Below are 10078 nucleotides of genomic sequence, written 5' to 3'. Positions count from 1 at the left end.
AGCTGGGACCACAGGTGCCTGCCACAATGCCTGGCTATTTTTTGGTTGCAGCCATCATTGTTGTTTGGTGGGCCCGGGCTGGATTCGAACCCGCCACTTTAGGTGTATGTGGCTGGCACCTTAGCCACTTGAGCCACAGGCGCCGAGCCAACCTGGATGGATCTTAAGGGCAGTGTGCTGAGTGAAAAAAGCCAATTAAAAAAGTTTATATACTGCATGGCTCAATTTATATAATATTCTCAAAATAACCAAATTGTAGAGATGTAGAATAAATGAATGGTTGTTAGGGCTTAGGAGAGGTGAGGGAGGAGGAGTGGGAATGACTATAAAAGGGGTAGCAGGAAGGAGACCTTTGTGGTGGCTGAAGGTTCTGTGTTTTGAGTGTGGTAGAGGTTATATGAATCTACACTTATGATAAAATGGAATAGAACTATACATTTATATACACAAAAATGAGTGTGTTTAAAACTAGTGAAATCTGATCTGTAATAAGATTTATAAACTGTACCCATGTCAATTCTCTGGTTTTGATAATTGAACAATAATAATGTAAGATGTTAACATTTATGGAAACCTGATGAAGGGTACATAGGACCTCTCTGTACTATTTTTTACAACTTCCTGTTAATTTATAATTACCTAAAAATTAAAAGTTAAGTACAAAAAAGGAATGAACAGCTCGTCACCTGTAGCTCAGTGGTTAAGGCACTGGCCACATACACTGAGGCAGGCCGGTTCTAACCCAGCCTGGGCCTGGTAAACAACAATGAAAACTGCAACAACAACAAATAGCTGGGCGTTGTGGCAGGTGGCCCATAGTCCCAGCTACTTGGGAGGCTGAGACAAGAGAATTGTTTAAGCCCAAGAGTTTGAGGTTGCTATGAGCTGTGAAGCCCCAGCACTCTACTGAGGGTGACAAAGTGAGACTCTGGCTTAAAAAACAAACAAAAAAAAAAAAAAAAACAAGGAATGAACTATTGATACATGCAAAATTTGCATAAACCTCAAAGGCATTGCATGGCGCCTGTGGCTCAAGGAGTAGGGTGCCAGCCCCATATGCTGGAGATGGTGGGTTCCAACCCAGCCCCAGCCAAAAAAAAAAAACCTCAATGGCATTATTCTGAGTGAAAAAAACCAATCTTAAAAGGTTACATACTGTTTGATTCCATTTATATGACATTCTGAAGAAGAACACTACAACTATGGAGAACAGCTCAGTGTTTGGCAGGTGGGGAAGAGGGAGGAGAATACAATTGCAGAAGGATAGCACAGGATGATTTGTCAGGATTAATGTCATGAATCTATACACGTGTTTAAAAATCATAGATCTGCACATACCAAAAAAGTCAATTTTATGTAGGCTAATTTAAAATTTAAAATAAAAGTAGATAGGCAAGTACTTTGTTTCTGACTTGTTTCTTCTTTCCTTCCTTCCTTCCATTCATTCATACATTTGTTGAGTACCTATTTTGTGTGAGGCAGTGTGTTAGACTTTGGAAATCAACTGAAAGTAAGACAGCCCAAGTCCTGCCCTCATAGAGAATTTTTCCTGTTTCAAAAGAGAAATGGTCAGTAGGGTTTACTGCCCAGTGTTTCTTTCTTTTTTTTTTGAGACAGAGTCTCAAGCTGTCACCCTGGGTGGAGTGCTGTGTCATCACAGATCACAGCAACCTCAAACTCTTGGGATTAAGAGATTATCTTGCCTCAGCCTCTCAAGTAGCTGGGACTATGGGCGCCTGCCACAATCCATGGCTATTTTGTTGTTGTTGTTGCAGTTGTCATTGTTGTTTTACCTGGCCCAGCTAGGTTTCAACCCTCCAGCCTTGGTGTATATGGCCAGCACCCTACCCATTGAGCTATGGTCACCGCCAGTGCCCAATATTCCTAGTTGGGGAAGTGGGGCAAGGTGAAGACTGTGGAGGGACCAAGTGAGCAAACTTTTCATCCCTAGAAAATGTTACCTGAATGTGTGTGTGTTTTCTACTTAAAACAACCACTTGTTTAGCTCATTACTCTGTGGATTGGCAGTTGAGCTGGGCTCAGCTGGATGGTTCTTCTGGTTTTGGCTGGATTCACCCAGAATCTGCAGTCAACTGGCAGGGGTCCTCAAACTTTTTAAACAAGGGGCCAGTTCACTGTCCCTCAGACCATTGGAGGGCCAGACTGCAGGCCCCAGGATGAGTTGGATGCTAAGCAGGACAGGCAGCAGCAGCAAAAACACCTGATGGGCTGGATAAATGTCCTAGGCGGGCCATAGTTTGAGGACGCCTGGTCTAAGGCATCACTCGCATGTCCAGTAGTTGCCTGGTGGTTGCTGGGGTAAAAAGGGTATCTGGGCCATTTCTCTCATTGAGCAGGCTAGCATGTACTTCTGGTGAAGTCACAGGGTTCCCAAAAAAGCATCAGAGAACCAACTCCAAAATGCAAGTGTTTTTTTTTTTTTTTTCTAACAGTTTTATTGGGGAATAATGCACATATGTTACCTGAATTTGAATTTTGTTTTCTCTCCTGTTTGCAGGGAATCTGAAGCATGTGATCTAGTTGACAAAAAGAGATCAGGTTTCCAGAACTGAGGAACTGTGCCTGTAATGAAGACAGAGTGTTTATGGGAGCAGTTTGTGGAATTTGTGACTACAGGGGAAATTTGGAAGAAATTACTTCCTGAAAATGTCCATGGGGCACCAAGTGGCAGCTGGTCTCCTGGGGGGAGGAAAGCAGGCATCCCAGAGTCCTCAACTACGCCTAGGGGAAGAGGCAGATATCCAACATTTTAAAGTGTTTATTTTTTAAAAACACACAAATGCAGTTTTTAATCTTTGAAAATTATTTTTAAGTGATTCAGGGAGGGGGGTATTTTTATTTTCTTAAAGTGATGGATCAGAAGCTAGAGGAAAGCAGGGAGCTTCAGTCACCAGTTTGTGGGGCAGGGGGCAGCTTGAGAAGCAGAATTTGGGCCTTAGCACCTAGGGTTGGGGGAACTGATCAGCAGACTGGGAGATGGGGAGAAGTCCATTAGTGTTGTTTTAGGATTGTGTATCTATTTTGTTTTTTAATAAAATCTTTGAAATATTACCTCTCTATCCCATTGTCCTCCTTGTAAACTTCCACTGACAACACACATTGTTCTGCAATTTTCCTGTTGCTGAAGTGTCAATAACCCTTCTATTTCCAGTCTATTCTGGCCCCACAGAGAGGCTGAACCTGAGTGCTGGACCGCACTGGCAAATTAGTATATCCCCATCCCAAGCCCTCAACTGGAGCCTGTCCATGTGGAGGAAGGCATGTGGAAATACCTGCACTGCAACCCTGGAGAGGGGCTTGCTAGCACCTTGAGGAGAAGTTGCCTCTGCCCAGGGAGGGACTTAGGAATGGGAAAGGCAAGTTGGCATGTTAGATCTACAGGTGCGTTTTGGCTGATGTGGTGACTCACACCTGTACTCCAAGCACTTTGGGAGGTCAAGGCAGAGGATCATTTGAGGCCAGGAGCAGCATAGAGATTGGGCTGGGTGTGGTGGCTTATGCCTGTAATCCTAGCACTCTGGGAAGCAGAGGCAGGGAGATTGCCTGAGCTCACCAGTTTGAGACCAGCCTGAGCAAGAGCAAGACCCTGTCTCTAAAAAATAGCCGGGTATTATGGTGGGCACCTGTAGTCCCAGCTACTCAGGAGGCTGAGGCAAGAGAATTGCTTCAGCCTAGGAGTTTGAGGTTGCTGTGAGCTATGATGCCATGGCACTCTACCAAGGGTGATGGTGTGAGACTCTATGTCTCAAAAAAAAAAATAAATAAAGAGAGATCTCGTTTCCACAAAAATAATACACTTGGGTAGGTGTGATGGTGCATGCCTGTAGTCTCAGCTACTCCTGAGGCTGAGGGAGGAGAATCCCTTGAGCTCAGGAGTTTGAGGTTACAGTGGGCTATTTACTACACTCTAGGCCAGGTGACAGAGTGAGATTCTTTCTCAAAAAAAATAAAAGGGGCATTTCTATGAATAGAAAAGATATCTCCCACCCCCAAGTGTAGACCATCAACACACATATGGGAAAGAGAATACAATTATAATTCCCTGGTGTTACCTATAATTTGTTGGTGTTATGATCGCTGGGGGAGATGGCAAAGTGAGGATGGGGGATAACGAGAGAAATGAGGAAGAGGAAGAGGTAACCAAATGTCATGATTTTGTAATTTTACTTACCGAAAATTTAAGAAGCTACTTCAACTGCTGGAACTGGGATGAGAGACAAGGACACAGCCCCATCCTGGCTGTCTAAGAATTCCCAGACAAAGCAAGGAAGGAGGAAAAGAGGAAGATCCCAACATGTTTCCAGCTCTGTTACCAATATGAAGCCAGAGCTACAGGAGCACCAAAGAGGGAGCAGCTCATCTTGCAGCAGAGGCATCCCTGGCATTTCTAAGGGGATTATATTTGACCCAAGCCTTGTAGGGTGAATTTTTTTTTCTCTAGGCCTCCAAGTGGGGGAAGGGCATTCTGCAAAAGGGAGTGGAAAAAGCCTTGAAGGTATCCTGGGATGGGAATAGCCAAACTTTATTAAACAACACGGGGGCACAGGGTTAGCTAGGAATACCAGTCACTCCAAAAGCCCACTATTTTAATTATACACTTTTGGCTTAAGGGCAGTTGTACTTATACAAAAAAAGAAAGGGGACAAAAAAAAATAAGAGTGGGGAGGTGTTGAATGGGGCAGGTCAGGCCTGGGGAAGGCCAGGAAGCAGGCAAATGGGAGCTTAAGAGACCACCCGCCAAGGTTTGCCAGATCTGTCTCACAAGCCTGCTCAACCCAGTTCCAGCTCCCCTATCGCAGGCCTCTGGAGGGGCACACCCTCAAAGTTGCCACCCAAATCGCTGTGGGCGTCTGAGCCCTGAAAAGCAGCCACCTGGTAAAGAGTGATAGATAACTGATGCCCCACTTCCTTTCAGTGGCAATGGACCTCCTGGGAAAGAATATGCCACCCGGTGAGTGAGAGTATAAGAGGGCGCCAAGACACAAAGGGAGCCTTTTGTCACTGGGGAGCAGATGCCGCCACTCCTGGCTAGGCCAGCACTGCCAGTCTAAGCCCTAGCTCTTGCCTCAGCTGGCCAGATAAGTACCAGATTGTGGAACTGACCCATTCTGGGCCTACTGGAAGTTGGTCCTGCTGAGAGTCTTGTTGAAAATGCTAGGCTCCTTAAAAAAAAAAAAATCCCATAAGGGGCAGCACCTGTGGCTCATAGGAGTAAGGTGCTGGCCCCGTATGCCAGAGGTGGCGGGTTCAGACCCAGTCCCTGCCAAAAACTGCAAAAAAAAAAAAAAAATCCCATATGTAAAACTAAGAATAATTTTAAATATTTAAAACTCAGCATTCCATAATTATTGTTAGTGCATAGGGAGAGAAAAGACAGAACTACACCAAAATATTAACTGAGGCGGGCTCAGTTGATGATTTCTTTTTCTTCTTCTTACTTTTCAGTATTTTCCAAATTTTCTCTAGTGAACACATTTTACTTTAATACTAGAAAAATAAATAAACTTTAAAAATTGCCCAGTAAGGGGTAAAGTTACAGATCAAAGTCAGTTCAAGACACCCACTGAGGAAGAGTTTGTGCTTTGGCCCTGGGGCTAGTCTAATTGCAGACTTGGAAGATGTCTCAGCCTGAGAGAGCTCCTGATTTACAATTCACTAGACTGGAGAGGGTCTTTTGGGATGAGTTGACTTGAGGGCGAGGCAAATTTGTGCCCCTCTGAGCCTGTCTTCCCTTAGGAAAACTGCTGCCCGCCTCCACACACACACTGCTCCCTTTGTGTCCGCCAGGGACCAGTCACGATAACTATAATAACAATGGCAGAAAAAGAATCAGAATATGCCTATTTTACAGATTACTTTCGCTTGTGGCATGTCATTATTCACCCTGCTGTGTGGTTATTGTCATCTCCAGTCTATAGATTAGGATACTAAGGCTACAAATAATGATGTAACTTGCCCCTTTGTAAATTGCAGAGCCAGGAAGCAAACACAGCTGGAACTGCGAGTTCTCCTGTTTTTTCCACTGCTCCACACTAGTGCCACTAGAATATTTTTAAACTGTGACTTTGGAGTAAACAACTTTCTTATTGCTTCCAAAGTCCAAACTGAACCAAGCCACGTGCTACTTTTAGGCCTTCACCGCCCGACATTCATTAATTGTGTGCTTTTCAGCAAGTTACTAGACCTTTCTGGGTCTGTTTCCTTACCCATAAAATGGGGTGAATAATTCTTGCAGCTCCTGGGCTATTGTGAGTGGTTGATGAATTATCAAAAATGGAAGCACTGGCTTGGTGCCTGTGGCTCAAGTGGCTAAGGCGCCAGCCACATACAACTAAGGTGGTGGGTTCAAATCCAGCCCTGGCCACCAAACAACAATGATGGCTGCAACAAAAAAAAAATAGCCAGGTGTTGTGGCGGGCACCTGTGGTCCCAGCTACTTGGGAGGCAGAGGCAGGAGACTCACTTGAGCCCAGAAGTTGGAGGTTGCTGTGAGCTGTGATGACACAGCACTCTACCTAGGGGGAGAGCTGGAGGCTCTGTCTCAAAAAAAAAAAAAAAAAAATGGAAGCACCTTGAACAGAGCCTGATGTATTGTGTATAGGAGGACCTGCCATGGAAATGGGCCAGGAAAGGCTTACCTCTGAGAGAAACCCAATGCTTCCAGAAGACCCAAAGGCCTCCCCTGTCTCTGAGGCACTCCCAAGGGCCAGAGAGACCAACAGAGACGTTTAGGCTATGTCTACACCTTAAGGGTTAAGAAAATAACCATTTAAAAAAATATATATATATAGGATATGAATATATTTGCATAAAACATCTTTGGAAAAATACACAAGAAACTGGGACACTTCAATAGCCTCCAGGCAGGGGAACCAGGTGACAAGTAGCAGGGGAGTGAGGGAGACTTGTTCTGTGTTTCTTTTTTGTACCTTTTGATTTTTGAACCATGTGAATGTATTACCTGGTCCCAAGAAGAGTAAATAAATAAAATTAAAAAAAAAAAAAAGCCAACGGAATATTCCCAAGCCAGTTTACCTTTGGGAAGGGTGGACCTGCCTCTGCTCCCTTCATTGTGAGCTGTCACAGAGAAAGCAGTATATTTCCAATTCTATATTTAAAAGATGCTTTCTAAGGCAGAAAGACTTCTTTGTAAGAAAATCAAATATTGTCATTCAAAAAAAAAAAATGGAAGAAGAGGAAGAGGAGGAAAAGGAGGCCAAAAAGAAAAGCAGATGAAAGAAAAGTAGCAACCCTCTAGACCTAACATATTTGGACATCTCCAAACCCCTACACAGAACGCTCCCCCAGTTCCTCCTCCCCTGCATTTGCCAGGGGAATAGGTCCCCAAACCTCCTGCCCAGTGTTGGGCCCAAAACTGACCCATAGGGCCTTAGAGTGCAACATAGGCACTTCAGCCTAAGAATGCCTGGTTTAAGCCCCTACCTGTCACTAGCCCTGTGATGTTGGCCAAGTAACTCCCTTGCTCTGAGTCATAGTCTCCTTATCTATAAAATGGGGATACTACCTACCTCATGGGGTGATTGCAAGGGGCCAAAGAGATACTTCAGAAAAGAACATAGTAAAGTGCATGTTAGATATTGGTGATGGTAAACATTCTTCCTCTTCTAAATATAAACCTTGTCTGGGTTAGGTTCCCGGGCTTCAGGAATTAGGAAAATGGCACAAAATGGCTGTACATTTGTACATTTTTCTGGCGCAAACAGCCACAGCTATTACCAGATTTTCAACACTCAAAATGGTTTTGTGATCACAAAAAGAATGAGATCTACAGATGTAAAGACAGACATAAATAGAGCCTTCTAGGACAAGGCCCCTCACTAGTCCTTCTGCTTGGAATGCCCAGATCTTCCCTCCTCATTCAATTCTCAGCCTCAATTAAATACCCTGGATGCCCCATTTAAGGTAGCTACCCTGGCTTCCCAATTCCAAAAAAACATTTATCATTCTCTCTCTTTCTCTCTCTCTCTCTTTTTTTTTGAGACAAAGTCTCATTCTACTATCCACAGGAGAGTGCTGTGGTATTAGCTCAGCTCACAGCAACCTCAAACTTCTGGGCTCAAGCAATCCTGTACAGGCACCCACCACAATACTGTGCTGAATTTTCTATTTTTAGTAGAGACAACGTCTCATGCTTCCTCAGGCTGGTCTTCTGAGCTCAAGGGACACTCCTACCTCAGCCTTCCAGAGGGCTAGAATTACAGGCATGAACCACCAAGACAGGCCAATCTTATTTATTTGTTACTTATTCCTAGTATGTCTCTCTTTCTCTCCCCTCCCCCTCCATCCATCCTCATGCTCGTGTGCTCGCTCTCTCGCTCGCTCTCGCTCTCTCTCTCTCTCTCTCTCTCTCCTCTCTTGCTCTCTCTTGCTCTCTGTTGGAACTTTGCTGGATTCTCAGTACCTGGCAAGATATAAGACTCCTGGCACCTGGTCACATTCAATACATTCTAACAAAGCAATGCCTTATACTCTGGATATTATGGGACACAGAGGATGGACAGGTAATCTAGATCAAGGGATCATGAAGGCCACAAGCAGGCAAAGCAAGCAGTGACACTCAAACTGAATCTTGGGTCAGGCATGGAAGGAGGCATTCCAGGCAAAGGGACTAGAGTACATGAAGACAAGAAGGTGCAGGAAATTTAGGGAAACAACAACAGTTCACAGTTGTTGGAACACAGAGTAGTAACAATATTAAGCAAACCATCAGTAAAAATATGTTTTGGCTCTGCACCTGTGGCTCAAGTGGCTAAGGCGCCAGCCACATACACCTAAGGTGGCAGGTTCGAATCCAGCCCGGGCCCGCCAAACAGGAATGATGGCTGCAACAAAAAAATAGCCAGGCATTGTGGCGGGCGCCTGTGGTCCCAGCTACTTGGGAGGTTGAGGCAGGAGACTCGCTTGAGCCCAGGAGTTGGAGGTTGCTATGAGCTGTAATGCCACAGCACTCTGCCCAGGGGTACAGTTTGAGGCTCCAGTCTCAAAAAAAAAAAAAAATGTTTTAAGACAATGAGGAAACTGCACATGGGATAGGTAAGATTTAATTAGCATAGTGGCTATATATACATACAGTAGAATCCCATAGTTGACCATCTCCCTACACTGACCACCTCCCTAAGTTGACCTAATTTTCATTGTCCAGACATGTACCACATATACACATCACTACATGTTCCTTATGTTGACTACTTCCATGTGTTTGACCAGTTTGTTACAGTGTTATCACCAAGCCACTTTCATCTGCTCACTGCCCAACAGAAAGCACATGTCCAGAGATAGCAGAATTTACCACAGATAAGTTTATTCAGCAAAGTGCTAAGTGGGGAGATAGGAGAGATTTCTCAAATCTGCCTCTCTAAGAACTGGGGGGACAGGGTTTTTAAAGACAGTTTGGTGAATCAGGTTAGGCAATCAGGCTCTGTTAGCTAGCTGGTTTCTGGGTGGAATCAGCAGTCCTTTGGTATGGGCTGCTGTCTTGGTGAGTCAGCCTATCCACTGGAATGCAGTTCCTTTTGTGGGGGTCTAAGACAAATTGGGCAGTTCCTTCATCTGGGTGGATCAGTCAATCCACTACATGATCTGGACAATAGCTCAAAAATTATCCCTAGATCTGAGCAGGTGATGTTATTTATAGAGAAAAGTTTAAAATCTTTTTTTTTTTGTTGAGACAGAGTCTCAAGCTGTCGCCCTGGGTAGAGTGCTATGGCATCACAGCTCACAGCAACTTCAAATTCTTGCCTCAGCCTCCCAAGTAACTGGGACTATAGGCGCCTGCCACAAGAAAAGTTTAAAATCTTTACGCCTGTTCAGGCATGGTGATTCACACCTCCTAGCACTCTGGAAGGCTGAGACAGGTAGATTGCTTGAGCTCAGGTTTTCAAGACCAGCCTGAGCAAGAGCGAGACCCCCATCTCTACTAAAAATAGAAATATTAGCTGGGTATGGCAGTGGGCACCTATAGTACCAGTTACTCAAGAGGCTGACAAAAGAGGATCCCTTGAACCAGGAGGGGTTTTTTTTCTTTTCTTTTTTTTTT

At 44.5% G+C, this 10078-nt stretch overlaps 1 protein-coding gene across 1 annotated transcript in view; it reads left to right on the top strand.

Annotated features, from left to right (window-relative positions):
* HDAC8 (histone deacetylase 8) overlaps positions 1-3075 on the top strand; it is a 315525-nt gene extending 312450 nt beyond the window's left edge. Inside the window, exon 11 of the mRNA XM_003803351.1 lies at positions 2519-3075. Within this exon, the coding sequence (XP_003803399.1) occupies positions 2519-2541 (23 nt within the window). The 3' untranslated portion in view covers positions 2542-3075. The remainder of the gene's footprint in view (positions 1-2518) is intronic.
* Positions 3076-10078: the final 7003 nt, after the last annotated feature.

This window comes from Otolemur garnettii, unplaced genomic scaffold (genome assembly GCF_000181295.1).
Source record: "Otolemur garnettii isolate 467f Iridium unplaced genomic scaffold, OtoGar3 scaffold00295, whole genome shotgun sequence".
Lineage (NCBI taxonomy): Eukaryota > Metazoa > Chordata > Mammalia > Primates > Galagidae > Otolemur > Otolemur garnettii.
This window is presented reverse-complemented; position numbering and strand designations above follow the sequence as displayed.